A 20,308-nucleotide genomic window follows, 5' to 3' on the forward strand; every position below is an offset into this window, starting at 1 on the left:
TGCTGGCTGCTAGAGAGGACGCAGGTTTAAGGCGCCCCCTGCTGGCTGCTGGAGAGGACGCAGGTTTAAGTCGCCCCCTGCTGGCTGCTGGAGAGGACGCAGGTTTAAGGCGCCCCCTGCTGGCTGCTAGAGAGGACGCAGGTTTAAGTCGCCCCCTGCTGGCCGCTAGAGAAGACGCAGGTGCTTCAGCACTGTGTGTAGGTGTTTGTGTTTGTACCTCTGGGTGGTAGAAGGCAGCAATGACCCGTCTGAGGCGGTTGGTGTAAACCTGAAGGCAGCTGAAGAGCGCCACCAACAGGACAAACCCTGCACAGCTCACATACACACCAGCAGAGAGGGAGGAGGGGGGAGAGACACACACTGAGAGAGAGAGAGAGAGAGAGAGAGAGAGGTGTGTTCTTGTCAGGCCGAGTTTATTTGTACAGGTAATTTCAACAACAAGGCAATTAATTAATAATAATAATAATAATAATAATAATCTTTATTTGTAGAGCACTTTTCAAAAACAAGTTAGAAAGTGCTTTAACAAGTGTAAAGAATAATACAAAAACAATACATGATAAAACAAGAAAACATTGAAGAGACTAAAATACACTTTTAAGAATAAAATATATAAAATAGAATAAAATAAAAGGGATAAAATAAAGTCAAATAAGATCGGGAAAGGCTCTCCTATAAAAGTATGTTTTAAGAAGGGACTTAAAAGAGTTCACTGACTCAGCCGACCTGATTTCCTCGGGCAGGCTGTTCCAGAGCCTCGGGGCCCTGACAGCAAACGCTCTGTCCCCTTTAGTTTTCAGTCGAGACTCTGGAACAGACAACAGACCTCTGCCCGAGGATCTCAAGGTACGTGCTGGTGCGTATGGGACTAAAAGGTCAGAAATATAACAAGGCGAGAGGCCATGAAGAGCTTTAAAAGTGATCAATAGAATTTTAAAGTCAATTCTAAAACATACTGGGAGCCAGTGCATCTAAAAAAAAGTAATATTGTGGGAAAGTTCGTTTTCTTCTGTAATTTTATTATAATATATTCTAGAATCATTACTGAAATATTTGAAGATTTTTTTTTGTTTTAATCTTGAGGATTGCGTCCCACAGCTCATGGAAAATATTTTCAGAATAAAGAGTTTACAAAAAATAGTCAACCGGAGAAGAGCTGTGGTCTGCTAATGAACTCAAAACACCTGCACCTGTTTCCTGAGCCATTAATCTCTCAGTCTGGTTTTGTTGCTCACAATGAACATTTCCACAATATTTACATTTTTTGAGATGCACCTGTATTAATATTTGTATAATCTTGTCCTGAGCTGAGAGAGAGAGAGAGAGAGAGAGGGAGAGAGAGAGGCCGCCCTCTGCTGGTTCAGTTTGATATAAAATCTGGCAGAGAGCATGTGGACAGCAGCCTCTTTCAGTCACTTTGATCCAGTGGTTTGGATGCAGGCGGAGCTGCTGGTTTACATCATCTGTTTCACAGATTTGGCTTTTAGCTGAGGCTAAAAAGTGTCTTTAAAATATGAATGTGTCATGTTCTCCAGTATCACTCCTGAAACAATGACGATAAACAACTCTACTCTGTTTAGTGTTAACTGTTTCCTCTCCTGTGTTGATTTTGCACTGAGCTGCTTTTTTCTCTTTGAGCCTCACTGAGGTCTTTTTACGCTGTGTTGAACTCTGCTACCTACAACATGCAGGTGACATAACCTGAGCTACACCTCTGATCAGGTGCACAGTCAGCCTCAGGGTGAAAAAGCTCAGAGCGAATTCCGGTCACATGGTTTGTACAAGTTTGATAAATTTGTTCTGCTTACTGTAGGTGAGCATTATTTATTTATTTTTAACATAAAGTTTTGGCAATATGTATTTTCTCTGGCCTAAAGATAAATAAAGACTTAGCGCTTCGTCACTGCCGGATGTTTAAGAGTTTGTGCTGCAGGAATCCGGCGTGACCTTTGACCTGTGACCTACCCCGGTTGTCGGTTTGGATGTGAAGGATGGACGAGCTGTTGAAGGCTGAAACTGTCTTCCTCAGGAGGCGGGCCATCATGGAGGCTCCGCCCACTCTGATGTCCACCTTGTGACTGCCTGCAGAGAGAGGACTTCATTACCCAGAAACCCTGAGTTTCATTTAAAAGGAATAATATGCAATTATACATTTTATTTATCCTGTGAACTAGGTGATCTCAAGGTTCATGAAAGATGCTGAGGAAAGTGTGTTTTGCAGCGGTGAAGCTGAAACCATGTGTCATTTATTTTATGATTGTGTTTGTACCAAATTATTTTGGTTAGATTTGGAAAACCTCTTTAAGACATTGACTGGTTCAACTGGTTCAACTATTATTTTGCAGAAAAGAGATTTTTTTATGAGAAGAATGATATTGATTGTAAAATAAGATATGTATATATATAACCTCTTTATTTTGTATGGAAAGTTTTATGTTCTCAAGTGCAAATGGTTGAACAAGAAACCACAATTACCAGTTTTTAAGATAGAAAGTAAATTAATACATTCATACTTTATTTGGTTTAAAGAATGAAAAAGCAGTCAAAACAGATAAAATATGTAAAGATTTAAATATTTTTCTATAATGCCTTTGTTTGTTCTTTAGTTATAGTTCTGTTATATTTTGTTACTTTATATACTTTTGTCTTGCTTATAAAATGTCTGTTAAGAGATGAAATAAAGCTTCAAAAAAAGGAATAATATGCAACACAATGAATTAATATGAATGAGCACGTTAGCTTGATAACAATAACAGGTGGTCTTATTATTTCACCATCATCATGTGTTATTTTCACGCTTATAAAGTATAATATCTTTCAAATATACAATTCAACTACAATTCATCAAATGGTAACATTTATGTTTTGTGCGTGGTTACTGGTCAGGTTGAACTGGGTGAAGGTGTGTCTGCTGACGATGTCCAAGACGTGGAACAGAGAGAAGTCGACCGACAGCAGGCCGACAGACAGCAGAGAGGCCGACAGCACCTGAAACACACCCGAGGTCTGCCAACACACACACATTAATAATAAGCGGAGAATTGAAAGCCAAACTCAAAGACCCCCGCTGTGCATGGCAAGGTAAACGTCATTTATCCAACCAGAGCATCCATTCCAGCGACTAACAGCAGACGTTCCTCAGTGGCTGAGCGGCTCAACTGCTTCTTCGGCTGCCACGAGGAGGAGAGACCAGAGACTATGTAATCCAACGAAGGTTAAAATGAAGGGCAACTGGACTTGGTTGAAGCTTCCAGAGACTATGTAGGGCTTCTCGAAATAAAACTGACACTGCAAAAAAAAAAGTAGCTCTACAGTTCATTTGCTCTATTTGAAAATAACATCCCAGCGTTATTGGGGTGAATTTATAGGAAAATGCATACAAAATAAAAATAAATCTTCTTTTTTCTTTGAGTGAAAACTAACCTTTCTTGAGCTTGAATGCAGGAAATAGATTTTAAAATGAGATCAATAAAAATCAAAGAGCAGCTAAAACCACCAGATGGTTTCCAAAAGTTGCTTTTCTTTTTGCAACCAAATCCACTGTGTCGGTGGTTTTCTCCTGTTCTCTCTCACTTATATTCACACTGTCATCAACAGCTGATGGGGCCTGATTTGGTTGTTTGATAAACTGATCAAGAACTGTATTGTGACACGCTGGTCACTCACTAGCAACAGACTCTGTGTATACAAGAACCCTTCAGTCAGAGTAAATGATGTTACATCTGACAGACTTCTCTTTAGTCGTGGAAAATAAGAACTGTGCGAGTTTTTCTTTTGTATCAAGCAGCAAAAAAGTTGAGGTGATAATTTCACTTGCTTGACATTATAGTTCAGTGATGTGACTACTGAGGTTGGGCACATTGCGATGATGATGCCGATATATTGTGCAACCCTAATGTCATGACCACCGCTCCATGTCAAGATACCAGCAGTCAGGTACTCATTATCCTGCCTGCAGACATCACACACACAGTCCAGAACAGACGGTGTTTCAGGACGGGTTCTCAGAGACTGTCCTGCAGAGCTAGCTGAGGTATTTATGAATATCTTTAACCGATCCCTATCACAGTGTACTGTCCACACCTGTCTGTAGCAACGCATTCTTATCTCAGTTTGGCTTCCGGAAGCGTCTCATAGAAAAGTGTGTCAAATAACTACGTTTTGTCACTTTTTCTGAAAGAGTTGGTATTGGACGCCCCGGGCTGAGAACGGGCTGTCTGAAGACATCCACCGCAGTGCCAGTTCCGAAGCAGACTACAGTAACCTGCCTCAGTGATTATGGGACAGTGGTATTAACACCAGTAATCATGAAGTGCCTGGAAAGACTCAATCAAGGCTGCTCTCCCACCCAATCTAGAGCCTCACGAATACGCACACAGATCCAACTGAGAATCTTCATATATAATGTGTTATATGAATAAAGTGTAAAAACCCATGCAACACATAATACCAGAAAACATTTTGAACTCTGACCTGCTGATGCGATTAAACAAGTGAACCCACTGTGGCGCTGTTTGTGACACTTTTGATTTGAACTCAATGATAAAAAGAACGGCTCTCACCAAGGAAGACTCGGTCCCCTTTCTTTGTACCAAAATTTTGTCTTAAAGAACCAGATCGTTTGTGAACTAACCCACATCATGGTATCAGTCTGAAAGTACTGGGTTCAGATCAGAGCACTGGTAAAGCACAGGTATCATTAATATTGGTGTTACCCACCACTTGTTCGAGCTCCTCAGGGTGGATCTTTGGACTCCAGGGGTTGATGAAATTCTTTTTCTCTGATTGTTTCAGAGGCAGCAGACAGCGCTTCCCCTAAACACATCACACAACACGAGATGATGGATCAAGATCGTTCTGAAGTGGAGAAATCTTTTTCACACTGCAGGGAAAGAGGTGATGATGATGATGTTACCGCTCTCCTCCGGCGGGCGTCAGTCTGCCTGAAGTAGGTGGTGATGTAGACGTTATCGAATTGAACGTCCCTCCTGTACTGTATAAGGTAACTAAACGCTCTGAGGAGGAAGAAGAGGAGGAGGTTTTGGTCTCTGACTCAGCAGAAAGAGAAAGCTGATGTCAGACTTTTAGATCTTACTGGATGAAGATGGTGATGAAGGTGAAAGAGCGCAGCAGATGCAGGACGTTAAGCAGCTGCTTCATGGTCGTCATCAGCTTCTGGAAGGATCCTCTAACAGCCTGAGTGATCTCCTGATCCTGCGGAGCTCCACCCAACACCGACTGCTGCTGCTGCTCCTGCAGGAGGTCAGAGGACGCAAAGACTCATCTATCTGCGCATTAGCAGAGAACCATGTAACCATGTAAAGATTTTGCTGAGGGTGGAGGAGGCGAAGGCAGTGACCTGCAGGACGAGCTCGGTGCTGAACTCTCTGGACAGCAGGTCGACTGAACGGTTCAGCTGATCAAACAGCTGCCCAAAGTTTCCCTCCACAGGGATCTGCTCCCTGCACCACGGAGTCATCACTGAAAGAGACGACGAAGAAGAAGAGCCTGTTATAGACAAATGATGTACGAACCTCTCTGTATCAGAATGACAGATGAATGGCTTGAATATTTCTAAACTGATTAAAGAAGTCATGTTTTTAGTCATGTTCAGAGTCTTGTTTAGTCCGGTTGAACTTGGAGAGTTTGAGTTGGTGTGAACACAGGACTCAAACTGCTCCAATAACTATAATCTCAGGTTTATCTTGATTCAAGTGTAAGACGTTCTGAATCAAACATGGATTCATGTGACAGATGCATGCAGTACAGTTGTCAATGGGAGTCCAAACAGAGATATACAGCAAGGTATCGTTTGCATATTGGCTGAATGTTTGCAGGTGTATCACTGCCGTTCTGCTGTATTTTTCTGTTTAACAACAGTTAAATACTCTTTTATTCAAGTTAGCCTTTGTCTCGCCGCGTGCCGTCTACAATGTGAAAACGTGTGTTTTAAGGTCTATTATTGCTTATGTTTTACTGTTCTTTTTGCTTTTTACTCATTGTTGTTTCTTTACTATTTTTCTTTTCATTTGCTCATATTTCTAATATTTTACTCTTGTAAAGCACACTGTGACTTTTTTCTGTGAAAGCTACTATTTTAAATGAACTTACTAGGCAGCTGTCACTGGTGTGATCAAATCAAGTCAAGTCGAATTTTAGCATTCCACATGGGGAAATTTGGTTGTAGTCATGTATTAAAACACAGTCAATCCATCATAAATACAATTTGAAGACAACTTACCAGACAGGACACCGAGATCATATTACAATACAGTACAGGGCAAGATCATTTCATATGAGAACAAGGTGTGCAAATTGTTCAGTGCAAAAGTGCCAATTATTTCATCTCAACACTCTTGTATCTAAGCTAGCAGGCTAGCTACATAGTGCCTTGAAAAAGTTTGAACAATGGTCAAATTGGTAGCTCTATGGCAATGAGCATTAGGTCAAACCATGATTTAAAAATTTATTTATATAACAAGTGGTGTTTGTTGATTAAGCTGCAGTAATGCTGTGTATACAGTTACCACAGCATGGATCAATGGCGTTTCCTGCTACAGTGGGACAATCTGTATGTCTGTGTGAAGGGCTGTATGATAATTTATTTAAGTGCTATAAGACAGTAAAATAGCAGAGATTAACCACTCAGACACTAGAACAAGAGAAACATGCCATCAGACATTTTAAGATCTCAATGCAGCGCAAAATTATGTGGAACTTCTGAGCTGTCAGAGCCTGAATGTGCAGTAATATCTTGAATTTGAGTCTAGTCGTAGTTTAAGTGGAGACCACAGTAAGACCCTGGCCAGTGGGACCTTTCACCTCTCATGATATCACACAGGAAGTGGAACTTCATGGAGACGCAGAGGATGTGGTTAATGACGGGGACCGGGATCGCAGTCATACACTCCTCCCACCTGAGGCTGAACCAATCAGTACATCGCTGCACACCCTCGTCCACCACACCTGGAAAACAAACAGACACAAGCGGACGTTAAATTTAACGTTAACTTGATGCTTTTTTACACAGCTTCCTATTAAAACTCTAGTTCATCTCACTCACCGTCGCACTGCATCATGGTCTTGGAGGTGAACTGCTCCTGTGTGCTGTTACCGGCAGCGTGTTTGGGTTTGAATTGGTCGTATCCGTACTGAAGGACGACCTCGTCTCTGATGTTCTGAAACTTCCTGCTGATGCTCTGAGCCTCCGACTGAAACTCAGCTTCGTCATCCTGAACAGGAAACACAACACGCATCAGTTAACACTCCTATTAGGACCAGATACATCTGCCATATTTTGTTCCACAAACACATCCATGCAGCTAGGCTGTTCTCATTCCCAGAATGTCAAGCTACACTTTGTCATGTCTTTAGCGCCATTGTTTAATTCTAAAAGTATTACTTTAAATAACAGAAAAGTCAGAGTAAGGAGGTGGTGGGATCGACGGTTGGGACCAGAACCTGACTTTCACCCAGATGACTGGTGTTCATTTCCCTTGTGAAAAAAACTTTTAGTGATGGTATGTAGGTAGCAAAACTTAACTTACATAATTTCAGTGATGTAACTAACATAGTTATTTAAACCCAAACCATGACCTTTTCCTAAACCTAACCAAGTATTTTTGGTACCTAAACCTAAACAAACTGCAACGTTTCACAACCACTAGTTATACACTGAACAAAATTACAGACGCAACACTTTTGTTTTTGCACAAATCTGTCAAAATCTGTGTCAGTGAGCACTTCTCCTTTGCCGAGATAATTCATCCACCTCACAGGTGTGGCATATCAAGACGCTGATCAAACAGCATGGGTGTTGTACAGGTGTGCCTTAGGCTGGTCACAATAAAAGGTCACTCCAAAATGTGCAGTTCCATCACACACAATGCCACAGATGTCGTAAGTTCTGAGGGAGTGTGCAATTGGCACGCTGGCTGCAGGAATGTCCACCAGAGCTGTTGCCCGTGAATTGAATGTTCATTTCTCTACCATAAGCCGTCTCCAAAGACGTTTCAGAGAATTTGGCAGTACATCCAGTGTGTATGGCGTCATGTGGATCAGCGGTTTGCTGATGTCAACGTTGTGGATCAAGTGGGGCATGGTGGCGGTGGGGTTATGGTATGGTCAAAAGTGTTATGGACAAAAATTTTATTGATGGCATTTTGAATGCACAGAGATACCATGATGAAATCCTGAGGCCCACTGTTGTGCCATTCATCCACGACCATCACCTCATGTTGCAGCATGATAATGCACGGCTCCATGTTGCAAGGATCTGTACACAATTCCTGGAAGCAGAAAACATCCCAGTCCTTGCATGGCCAACATACTCGCCGGACATGTCACCCATTGACCATGTTTGGGATGTTCTGGATCGGCGTATATGAAAGCGTGTTCCAGGTCCTGACAATATCCAGCAACTTTGAACAGCCATTGAAGTGGAGTGGACCAACATTCCACAGGCCACAATCAACAACCTGATCAGCTCTATGTAAAGAAGATGTGTTGCACTGCGTGAGGCAAATGGTGGTCACACCAGATACTGACTGGTTTCCAGACCCCCCCAATACAGTGAAACTGCACATTGTTGATGGTGCGGGGAGGGTGGCAGAGTGATGGGGGAAGGGGATTACGGTGGTAATCTTTACTCATTACCATTGACAGCAACATTGCCCAGCACCATTGCTCTAAAAGTTGCTCCGTGTATTCACCGCCGAGGCCTATGCGTGCAAAAATAATACTAAAGAGTACCCAGGGCGTTAAAAAGCAATGCCAAGGTGTCGGAATACATGTCCATATGTAACGCCCTGGGATGAGAACGGGTTGAACCATAACAACAACAACATACAGACACAGCCGACAATCAGATAAAAACACATCTTTTGTTTTGTTTTGTATTTTCGTAAATTTGGCAAATGCATTTAGCAGTTTTCAGCCTTGCCAGCAGCGTCGCTCTATGGATGGTAATGTCTGTCGGTCTGTCCTTCATGTTGTTCAGACTGAAACATCAGCAGCTGCTAAATGGATTTTGATGAAATGTGGTCCAGACCTTCATGTTCCCCTCAGGATAAACTGAAATAACTTTGCTGATCCTCTGACTTCTTCTGAAACCATCTTTTGGTTTATGACCATATACCTGCTGAACTAATTAGATTCCCATCAGCCTCAGCTGTATGCTGCATTTACTGCTAATTAGCTAATGTTAGCATGCTAACACACTGAATTAAGCATGAAAACATGGTAAATATATCTGCTGACGTTAAACTGTCACTGTTAGCATGCTGATTATCATGCAGATTTTATAACTTGCACATCTGTTTATCACCATGTTTATATATTTTTACATTTATTAATGTCACATGTATGTTCATGTGTAGCAACATAGCAAACCACCATGAAAAATACTACTTCTCTTCCTGATTCTGATGTTAGCATTTAGCTCAAAGCACCGCAGTGCTGCTAGCAAGCCTGCAAGCTATAATGGTCTGGTTTTAAAGTCTTGTCCCAGTCACCATGAGCTCCTGGGCGATGAGTATAAAAGGTCTGATGGTGTCTCTCCACAGTAACTTGCTGTAATGAACCTGCAGGTCCAGGTTACAGCTCAGAGACACTGCAGCCGCCTCCACGTTACGCTGGATGTTAGAAACCGGTCCTGTAAAATCATCAGGAGACACGTTACAACATCACAGCGATACAACACAGATCCATTCAATCACATCCAATACTGCAAGATATCATATTCTTTGACATAATGCACATTTGTGGTTTATGTGGGATTTGTGTTTTTTCAACATGATACTACTCCAAGTACACATTACAATACAGTATTTAAAAATGCTATTCATGATACTACATGACGTTTAGTTTCACATTAACAGGTCACTCAAGTTGATGTGATATAAGACTGTCGAGGTCGGGGGATTCCCTCCCTGGTCGACCCCCGTTTTCAACTGAACGGGCCCCCTTCCCACGCCACGGGGTTCTGCCGCCAATCGTCAGGCTGCCCGTCTGATTGTGGGAGCTGATAAAAGTTGTCTCCTGGAAATCAGTAGTAGTAGTAATCAGCAGTCCGTCTCTGTTGCCTCTCGCTGTGTTCATGAATAACCTGCGTGATATTTTGCTGTATATAATGTTAAGTCAGGTTGTTGTGATATACAGATTGATGTTAACTCGTTTCAGGGATTAGCTCAGTAGTTGTGGGAACCGGACAACAGGCTTAGGTTAGTTTATTTGTTTTACGCATCTCTAATTTTCTGCACCACACCTAGTTTTCATTGTTTATTCAAACATTATCTTTATGGGTGGCTGCTAGATGGAATTCTGGTTTGGCAGAGCAAGATTATCACAGGAAGATAGGAGTTTGAGTTTTATTCTTTAAGACTTTGTAGTTTGTAAAGTAAAAGGGGCTGGTCGGCTGGAAAGGCGCCTTCTTTTGTTTGTTTGTTTGTTGATTTGCCTGCAGCCCTTCCCTTTGTTCCCTGCCTCACCTTTTAATTTCTACTTTTAATTTCCCTTGTGGAACATGTTGCTCAACCTTTGAAGAAATGTGTGTCTCCCATTGTCGATGTGTTGCTTCCTTTATCCTTCGACATGTACGGGTTTGTAGCAAAGAGGATGCCAGATATGTACAAATGTGATATGAAGGTAAATTATTCCCTAGCACACTCATTACTTCATTCACCAATATAATCCAATTTAATTAAATAAGATCTGTGACACAGCACAGTTCACAGTAAACGTTGGGGTTGTTACGAGTGCTGCAGTTCAGGAATTTAGTGAATGTGTGTTTTGCTATCTGTCTATTTATATTAGAATGTACAAAACAAAAATTGATTCAAAGGTAGTTTAACCTAAACAAGTCACATAATATCAATGGAATCTGAAGCTAAAAAGGCCGTTACTGCTACACTGCTATCGCCGGCCGAACACTAGAGGAGGATCGGGACGATTCGCCCTCCCGACAATTGCGGGGGCGTTGCCGAGCCGAGCCTGGTGGGAACAGATTATTGGCCAAAATGATCCTGTGAGGACTTTACAGACAAATTCTTAAGGTTTAGTGACTGGATCAGAAACCTGCAGCAGCCAATGAGAGCGAGCTGAGCGGACACGCACAAGGTCGACCAGCTGACAGTCTGCCTCCTCCATCTTTGTTTCTGTCTGAAGTCACGTTTGATCACTCGAGATTCTGTGAGATCCTGAGTCCCCAGAACCGCCACTCTGAAACCGTTCAGTATAAACGCAGAGTGTGGGGTCCTGAACCGTCTGGACTTCTTAAGATTAAAATATCAAACATAGGTTCAATCTGTCGTTGTGTCTTTGGGATCCAACGTTTTTAAAGTCTGTTAAGATGTGAAAATCCTCTCAGGTGCAGCAGGTAGAAGCTAGGCTAGTTTAGCTCCATCATCACTCGGTTTAGCTACTGTGTCATTTATGTAGGACAAAACACTAAATAAGCAAGATGTCTGTTAATCCAAAATAATATTTATGTACATTTGCAGATAAGGTAATAAGCATGAGTTGAATTTAATTCATTTAATTATTTCACAATTTATCGCTTAATTTCTATATTTAATTATGTGATTGTTTATTTCCGAAGGATTGATATAATATTATATATTATTATATATAATATAATATATATTATTGAATGTTTTAGGGCTCCACAGTCTCCCACACGGGTGTACAGGTAAAATTAGTGTGTGTGTGTGAGTTCACCTCTGTAGAGCACAGACAGGAGTAACAGCATCAGGTAGGCTCGGCCACGAGAACCGAACACGCCGGGAAACATCAGGAGGACCGAACATCTGCAGGTGGAGGACAAGGCGCCGCACACCGCACACACGGCTGGAGCACGCACACACGTGTTAGTCAACATGTGACTTTCAATTATTTAATAATTTCAGGTAAAAAGCGATGTGTGACGTCTGCTCACCGACAAACAAACCTCCTGCTGCCAGCTGCAGGTCAAAGGTCAGCGGGAGGCTTTGGCAGACTCCCAGGAACAGGACTGAGGGATCATAACGGGGTGCGTCAGGTTAACTGGACACATTAACTAGCAATAAAATGTAATCAATTCAAAAATAAATTCAACTGGAAAAAAAGATCAAATAAAAATCATTTTATGATTTTTGTGATTTCTTTTTCATTTTAAAATAAATAGATGAAAACAGAGTTGATGAAATATTTATAAAAATAAAAATATATATATTATATATAAAATATATATAGCTGTTGCTATAATAATTAGTAAGTGTAAGTAATACAAAAAATGAAATAATATTTTAATAAACAAAATATATAAAAAACAGTATCATCTTTATTTTTCTGGCTAAATTTATTTTTAAATTGTAGTCAATTAAAAAATTAATTTAATTTGATAAAATTGTGTGCTTTATGAAACATCTATGCAAACATTTAAATAAATAATAATAGCTGTTGCTGTAATAATGAAATAATGCAAAAACTAAACTATTATAATAAAAATAAAATGAAATGGGACATTGTAAATAAATCATTTAACAATTTAAAATAATTTAAAATAAAACAATACAATTTGAAAAGAAAACAACAGAGAATGCTAACAATTCTTAGCATTAATGCTACGAGTGATAACAACATTAGCCTGTTAAGGAGGAATTGTAGACTCCGGGGTTGGGGTTAGTTATGGACGTTACCTGCACCGCTCACTGCCCCGAACAGCGCCCTGAGGAGCAGGTGAGCAACCCGAAACTCTTTTGATTGGCTGAAGAGGAATCGATGGACGACAGAAGGCAGGACGGCGGAACTGATCCTCTGCACAGCTGGAGGACAGACACAGACGGTCAGACAGATGCAGCTGGAGATGTTGTATTTGAGAAGAAGAAGAAGATTGAACGTACTGCTGTGAGGAGGCGAAGGTGTGCGCAGGTGAGTCATGATGTCAGTCCAGTCTCAGGGTTGCTGGTTGTCAGGTGGAGCTTCTGGAAGCTTCAGGTTTCTTTTGGTCTCCAGGGAGACGTGAAAACACCTGAGACAGACTGGCAGACTGTATGAAAGAAGGCTGAAGTAAAGGATGAAGACTGGAAACAGGAAAAGACACCTGATGAAAAGAGGCACCAGCGTCCAGGTGGAGAGGGGCGGAGTCAGGCTGGCTGTCAGGAGAGCACTGAACAGGTGAGTGAGCGCTTAGCTAGCAGGGAGCTAAAGGCTAACGGACTCTTCCTGCACTGACTCCATCGTTCATGAAGGTCCAGGTTTCTCATTTTATTTTACAGGTTCAACAGCTTATTAATAAGACGGCGATCGACTGATTGTTCGGTGTGACCCCCTTCAGAACGCTTGTTTTGTCCGACCTGGAAACAGGAAATGTTTTTTCATTAAATTATGACTTTGACACCTGATCCTGACATCAATCGACTGCGTCAGCTGTACTTGAATACACTTCTTTTATAATCTCTTTGTAGGTTTTGTGTGTAAAAGTCTGACTTTGTAAAGTAACTGAACTGTCAGGTAAATGTTGTGAAGCGATGAAGTAGCCTGAAAAGAAAATACTCAAGTTAAGTACTAGCAGCCTACAACACGTGTACTTGAATGAGTACTAGTAAGACTGCTGACGTCGTTTTTCCGTCCTCAGGTCGGCGGGACGCTCTGGCCTCAGCAGCTGGGGGAAGGTCAGAGGTCACCTGTCAGAGGGGGGGCGTTGCCTCGTGCCGTTTGTTTCCGGGCTGCTGTTGGCGTCTCTGTACGGCGCCACGGCGCTCTTCCTGCAGAGGCAGCCGCTGTGGCTGTGTGTCTACACCACGCTGGCGCTGGCCGTCCTGGCAGCCTTCGGGATGGGCCTGTCAGCCGGCGTCCGGGCCGACGTCATGGTGCTGCTGCCCTCGCTGTGCTCAGGTGAGTCCTTCGCCTGTCAGGTGTCAGGTCGTTCTGCCTGAAGAGACTGAAACCCAGCCGCAGGTATAAAATGACCAGCGTTACATTAAACCTGCACTGACGTCTCTAACAGGAGAAAGTGTAAAATAAAAGTAATCGTGTCTTTCACACTTTATCCTGTAACATAACCTTTATTTGGGGCTCTCAAATAAAGGCGGGGCTCCTGGTGGAGGCGTGGCCTCCCTGATCAGCCTATCACAGCGCCTCGTGTCTTGTGTTGCAGCTCAGGGCAGGAACCTCCTCCTCTTCCTGTTCGCCTCGGTGCTGCTGTCTGGTCCGCTCAGCAACACGTTAGAAAACACGGAGCGAGCCGCCGCCAGTCTGCTGTGTGGAGCCGAGCTGGCGGCCAATCAGACGCAGGAACTGATGCAGAGATCGACCACGCCCCTTTTCTGTAAGACCCGCCCACCTCCACATCACTGAAAAACTGCTGTTATAAATTACTGTTCTTAAATACTCGTACTTGAGTATTTCCACCTTCTGCAACTTTATACTTCTACTCTGTTACACCTCAGAGGCCATTTTTGTACTTTTTACTCCACTGCACGTATTTGATAACATAAAGTAACTTACAAGTTTTGTTTATTTATACAAAATATACAAATAAATGATGATGTATTATTACAGATGAATCTGCCCAGCAGCAACATAAAAATAATAAACCATTGAATAATTATAATCCAACAGTATAATAAACTGTATATTATTCTGTAAACTAAGTAAAATTTCGCTTTTGTTCTTAAGTAAGAATGTGAATGCAGGACTTTTACTTAATAATGGAACGTAATGGAGTATTTTTACACTGTGATGTCACTCCCAACCCGTCACACGTGGACGCTTGGTTAAGACCCCTTGGCATAGCTTGTTGACGCCCTGGGCTCCCTTTAGCGTATTTTTTTGACAGCAGTCAAGTAAATTTGCAACGTCCGGTTGGACTCTATAATAAAAGTGTTAATGTTGTGAAACCTCACTATTTGGTTGGGTTTAGGAAAAGGTTGTGAAAATTATCTCGCAACAAAAATGGTTTAATAACAAATGTAAATTCTGTGAGAAAGGTTTACTTGCACGACAGGAAAACATGAAATGCAATGTAGAAGAAACAGATCTGTCTTGTCCAAAAGAGTAACTTAGGCTAAAAAACAAGCTGCTGATTACTGTATTATTATTATTATTATTATTTTTATTATATTTGATAATATTTTTATATTCTGAATTGTCACCGGCCACATGAATTTTGTTTCCCTTCATATAAATAAAGACATTTCCACCATAAATTGGTACAGAAAATGTCTCCAGACTGCAGGAAATTAAGAGCTTAATGCTTAATGCTTGCATAAAAACATTTATTGTTGACTTTTTTGTTTTGGGAAACGTACGCCAGTCTCCGGGGTAAAAGTCCGGTTTCTGGCCAACTGTCCACCCCAACCTCCTCCCTTTAGCATTTTAAGTTACGCTTCAGGCCTTCCCCCAGAGCGTTGAACTATGACACCAAGTGGCTCCTCAGAGTGTTACAATCTGACGCTAACGGGTCTTGACCATGCGTCCATCTCGCTGACTTAAATCATTTTTCTCATTCAGCTCAGTTCAGCCACGATCATTTGATTCAGTCAAAGTTTCCCCATGTTGATGTGCAGTTTCTGTTGTTTGCAGCCGTGTTGGACAGAATCATAGAGATCAGCAGCAACGTGCACTCTGTGGCGGCGAGAGTCCAGAACCTGATCCACGCTCTGACCGATGGCGTCCGCCATGTCGGTGAGCGACGCTGCAGGTTTATTATTAACACAGAGCTGCTGAGTTTAGTCTGGAAATACAGAATCTTTACGTCTGCTCAGATCACCTTTCATCCCTCTGACTGCTTCTTTTTATCGTCAGTCCTGGAAAACCTTTTATATGTAAATCTCGCATCGTTTGATTGGCATTAGTCAGTTTCAGGAGACACTGAGGAGGCTCAATCTGTCCTTGGGGAGGTTATTGGGTCCTTGAGTCTTGGAGGAAGTTTCAAGGGCTCTGTAGGAGATTCCAAGTGGCCTTGAGGTCCATTTAGAGGTTCCAGAAGTACTTAAAGAAGTTTTAAAGGATCTTGAGAAGGTTCCAGGGCTCCTTAAAGAGGTTGCACTGAGGTTATGGGGTCCTTGGGAAGGATCTAAGAGGATCTTTAGGAGGAAGTTCTAGAGATCTTGAAGATGTTCCAGGGCTCCTTAAAGAGGTTGCACTGAGGTTATGGGGTCCTTGGGAAGGATCTAAGAGGATCTTTAGGAGGAGTCTATTAGGAAGTTCTAGAGATCTTGAAGATGTTCCAGGACTTCTTAGGGATGTAATCAGGTCCATAAGGAGATTCCATTAGTCCATTAGGTCCTAGTTCTAGAGACCTTGAAGGTTCTAAGAGGCCTTGAGAAAGTTCTAGGGGATCTTTAGGAGGTTCCTTGGGCAGGTCCAGAGAGTCCTTGTAAATGTTAAAGTACATATTTAGTTACAACAAATCAATAAAACTAAATATCTCATGTTTAGTTTAGCTCATGTTATGCAACTGTGACCTCTGACCCTGCAGCTCGCACTCTGAGGAACGTCCTCCACTTCCTGGTCGACATTGGCGACATGTGTAACGCCAAACTGGGCTCTCCGTACAGGAAGTGCCGGGCGGTGTTCGACCAGGCCCGAGGCGACTGCTACGACCTGCTAGGAGAGTTCAACTTCCTGTGTGACATTGTGGACGGCTTCCTGCCGCTCTGCAGCCTCGCCCGCGGTGCGTTCACCGACCATCACCTCTGTTTACTGGTTTTAAAGGATCCATCAGCTTCCTGGTCCTCATTATTCAGCCTCCGCTTGTGAAATGCAGTATGTGATGTGTTTTGCGGCCTGATAAGACTGAATGCTCAATGTGGTTTCCATTCCAATGTGGTCATGTGATGGACACCAGCTTTGCGTTGAGTCCTGCCTCTGATTGGCCAACTCTAACCAACTGTACTAACCAATCAGAGGTAAGGTTGTTGAAAATCTGGCGAAAAATACAAATCTCCTCCAGATGACGTGCGTCACCAGCAACAACGTTAGGATTTATTACGCGAGTTTAAATATATCATTAACATAATATTGGAAAAATAAACAAGCTGAATGTCGTTTGTCGTTAATGTGAAATACTGAAGCTATAAAATCTTGTGAAAAAGATAATATATAGTTTTAAAGTTCTATTCAGTAGTACAGTTAAGAACTTAAGTACATTGACACATCGACATGTTGATCGTATACAGGACTTAAATTCATGTAAACTAAATAAATGAAACTACAGAAATGGTCCCTCTTAATATTATGAGGAGGAAAAAAAACACATAAACAAAATTTATAGATTTATTTAAGGTTATTTGTTAATAGGATTTTATGCATAAACAATTATGTAACCTAGTTACATTACAACAAACAGGAGGCCAATAAACAGTAGAAAGTACTTCATATTTAAATATTTCCACACTCTTTAGAGCAACATGCTGTAACACACCTGCATTTATGACAAAAGACAAAACGGACTCGTCATCTCATGTCTGGAAAGACAGCGCCGTGGTAAAGTTAGCTATCTGTACTGGAGAGATTTTCTGAGAGATCTCAGATTCAAAACTCATAAAAATCATCATCTGCAAAAAAATGAATGGTTAACTTAATAAACAGTGAATTTATTCCTAGCAAAATAATGTTCACCCAAAGAAAGCCAGCTCCACCTTAGCGTCCTTTTCATGTTAGTTAGCATTGTTTTAGTCCACGGACGTTCATGAACACGTAACCTGGTGGAATATTACCCATAACTGTTTGCCATTACTAACATTACTCAATGCAGGCAAAATTTTATAACAGCAGGTGGCATAGTTATGCCATTTAGCCAACCTGAACTATCTTAAACACGCACTGTTTTAGGGCCCCATGTCCACCAAAGCGTTTTTTTTTGCCAGCTGAAAACGCCACCTGCTGTTCTGAAAACGCCTAGCTGGGAGCGTTTTGGAGGTGTTTTTTTTTCGAGACACTGTGGTTGCTATGATACATAATTTCCGTGGAGGCGATGTGCTGCAAGTAGCCTACTTAATTTTAGTGAATGTAAAAATGTCACCACAAAGTAAGTAGGCCTGCTGGCTCTGCATGAAGAGAAGGCTGAAACATGAGAGCAGAGACTCTCCGTATGTGGGTTCATGAGATTCTGCGGGCGAGGAAACACCTCGGCGAGTAGGCACATGGTTTTGTTCAAGATAGGATGTGCTCGGTGCGGTGTTTGTCCCGCCCCTCCTGCACTGTGATTGGACGGCTGGGTAAAAAGTGACAATGACGAGCGCAGCGTTTTTTCTAAAGTTGAACATTTTTCAAATCTCGTCGACTGAAAAAAAAACGCTCAGCGCCTCATCACGCTCCCGTTGGAATGAATTGAAAAAAGACGCTGGCATCAGAAAAAACCGCTTTGGTGGACACGGGCCCTTATTAATTTCTTTAACTGCTTCCCACTGAGGATGAGATGCTAACTGGACTGAAACTTTGGTGACTAACTTTATTTTTTAATAAATAAATTTATTTTTTAAAATAAATTTAGAAACTAGAATTTTTTTTACAACTTGTTAGATGATTAACATGTAGCGTTAGCAATACGCTGGATCCTATTTCTGCACACCTTGCTGATGTTCAAATGCTAAAACACAAACATGTTTCTAAAAGACTCAAGATAAATTTGTATTTGCTCAAATTTACCTGAACATTTACTCACACCGAGTGTCTTTCTTCCAGATGGGTTTTCATTTTACTTATAGCAGATATTCCACAAAAGTGACAGACCTGTAAGCTTCTCAGTTAAAACATGACTGATTTCTCCCTTTTGTGGCAGCAAAGAAATCAACGCACCTCAGGACTGTGGTCTCAGACCTCAGACTTCAGTTGGACTTCCTCGATGTCGATGGACAATTTCACTTTTACGTTCTACCGTTTAAAGACAAATCATAGAAATAATAAACAGATTATTTGATAATTAAAATGAGATTTTTTTGAGTCTTAGTAAATCATTAAAACTGTTTCAGCTGGCGAGCTCTTCTGCATCATCCCCTCCTTCATCGCCAGCCATCTGAAAAAACATCTGGCGACTCGTGAGTTCATTATTTCTGACTGTTTTTAACCTTTATCGACAACCTTAGTCCTGCCGCTGAGCCGCTGAGTCTGTCTTCTTGCAGCCACCGTTGCAGCGTTCGAGCGAATGAAGCGGGAGTTTGACTTCAACATCTCGGCCTCGGTGGACTTTGACCTGGACGCCAACAGCAGCAGCTCCCTGCAGCAGGTGTCTCAGGACATCATGGAGGAAGTTTCTTCAGAGCTGCAGGTGTTTCAGAAGCTGAGCGAACCGCTGGTGTACGCCAGTCTCCTCCTGCTCGTCTGCGCCTTCCTGAGGTCAGAACTCACTCAGTTTCCTCCTTTGACACGCTTCAGTTTCCTCCTTTGACACCCTTCAGTTTCCTCCATCGACACCCTTCAGTTTCCTCCATCGACACCCTTCAGTTTCCTCCATCCGCACGCTTCAGTTTCCTCCATCCGCACGCTTCAGTTTCCTCCATCCGCACGCTTCAGTTTCCTCCATCGACACGCTTCAGTTTCCTCCTTTGACACGCTTCAGTTTCCTCCTTTGACACGCTTCAGTTTCCTCCATCCGCACGCTTCAGTTTCCTCCATCCGCACGCTTCAGTTTCCTCCATCTGCACGCTTCAGTTTCCTCCTTTGACACCCTTCAGTTTCCTCCATCCGCACAATTCAGTTTCCTCCATCTGCACGCTTCAGTTTCTTCCTTTGACACGCTTCAGTTTCCTCCATCCACACGCTTCAGTTTCCTCCGTCCACACGCTTCAGTTTCCTCCATCGACACGCTGCAGTTTCCTCCATCCACACGTTTCACTTTCCTCCTTTGACACGCTTCACTTTCCTCCTTTGACACGCTTCAGTTTCCTCCATCCACACGCTTCAGTTTCCTCCTTTGACACGCTTCAATTTCCTCCATCCACACGCTTCAGTTTCCTCTGTCCACACGCTTCAGTTTCCTCCTTTGACACGCTTCAATTTCCTCCTTTGACACCCTTCAGTTTCCTCCATCCGCACAATTCAGTTTCCTCCATCTGCACGCTTCAGTTTCTTCCTTTGACACGCTTCAGTTTCCTCCATCCACACGCTTCAGTTTCCTCCGTCCACACGCTTCAGTTTCCTCCATCGACACGCTGCAGTTTCCTCCATCCACACGTTTCACTTTCCTCCTTTGACACGCTTCAGTTTCCTCCATCCACACGCTTCACTTTCCTCCTTTGACACGCTTCAGTTTCCTCCATCCACACGCTTCAGTTTCCTCCTTTGACACGCTTCAATTTCCTCCATCCACACGCTTCAGTTTCCTCTG

The 20,308-nt window shown here is 42.3% G+C and overlaps 2 protein-coding genes across 11 annotated transcripts in view; one reads left to right on the forward strand and one right to left on the reverse strand.

Annotated features, from left to right (window-relative positions):
* Window positions 1-13,136, reverse strand: part of dcst1 (DC-STAMP domain containing 1) — a 17,402-nt gene extending 4,266 nt beyond the window's left edge. The window contains exons 1-14 of one of the 6 annotated variants that reach the window (XM_046045013.1): window positions 12,879-13,133; window positions 12,675-12,800; window positions 11,933-12,007; window positions 11,716-11,844; window positions 9,513-9,652; window positions 7,064-7,232; window positions 6,823-6,966; window positions 5,360-5,481; window positions 5,096-5,253; window positions 4,916-5,015; window positions 4,720-4,815; window positions 2,880-3,006; window positions 1,966-2,082; window positions 218-360 (exon numbers count right to left, since the gene is read on the reverse strand). In XM_046045013.1, the coding sequence (XP_045900969.1) occupies window positions 218-360; window positions 1,966-2,082; window positions 2,880-3,006; window positions 4,720-4,815; window positions 4,916-5,015; window positions 5,096-5,253; window positions 5,360-5,481; window positions 6,823-6,966; window positions 7,064-7,232; window positions 9,513-9,652; window positions 11,716-11,844; window positions 11,933-12,007; window positions 12,675-12,800; window positions 12,879-12,915 (1,683 nt within the window). In that variant the 5' untranslated portion in view covers window positions 12,916-13,133. Of the gene's footprint in view, window positions 1-217; window positions 361-1,965; window positions 2,083-2,879; window positions 3,007-4,719; window positions 4,816-4,915; window positions 5,016-5,095; window positions 5,254-5,359; window positions 5,482-6,822; window positions 6,967-7,063; window positions 7,233-9,512; window positions 9,653-11,715; window positions 11,845-11,932; window positions 12,008-12,674 lie in introns of all 6 variants that reach the window. The other 5 variants (XM_046045014.1, XM_046045015.1, XM_046045011.1 and 2 more) reach the window with 5 other exon arrangements.
* The window catches only part of dcst2 (DC-STAMP domain containing 2), a 22,893-nt gene continuing 15,183 nt past the window's right edge, over window positions 12,599-20,308 (forward strand). For 3 of the 5 annotated variants that reach the window (XR_006824441.1, XM_046045007.1, XM_046045010.1), the window contains exons 1-8: window positions 12,601-12,906; window positions 12,991-13,152; window positions 13,613-13,872; window positions 14,135-14,305; window positions 15,562-15,663; window positions 16,460-16,654; window positions 18,954-19,019; window positions 19,104-19,317. Coding sequence is in view for 4 of the 5 variants with exons in the window: in XM_046045007.1 (XP_045900963.1) it covers window positions 13,052-13,152; window positions 13,613-13,872; window positions 14,135-14,305; window positions 15,562-15,663; window positions 16,460-16,654; window positions 18,954-19,019; window positions 19,104-19,317 (1,109 nt within the window). In the remaining variant the exon portion in view is untranslated. Of the gene's footprint in view, window positions 12,907-12,990; window positions 13,153-13,612; window positions 13,873-14,134; window positions 14,306-15,561; window positions 15,664-16,459; window positions 16,655-18,953; window positions 19,020-19,103; window positions 19,318-20,308 lie in introns of all 5 variants that reach the window. The other 2 variants (XM_046045009.1, XM_046045008.1) reach the window with 2 other exon arrangements.

This window comes from Micropterus dolomieu, linkage group LG03 (genome assembly GCF_021292245.1).
Source record: "Micropterus dolomieu isolate WLL.071019.BEF.003 ecotype Adirondacks linkage group LG03, ASM2129224v1, whole genome shotgun sequence".
NCBI lineage: Eukaryota > Metazoa > Chordata > Actinopteri > Centrarchiformes > Centrarchidae > Micropterus > Micropterus dolomieu.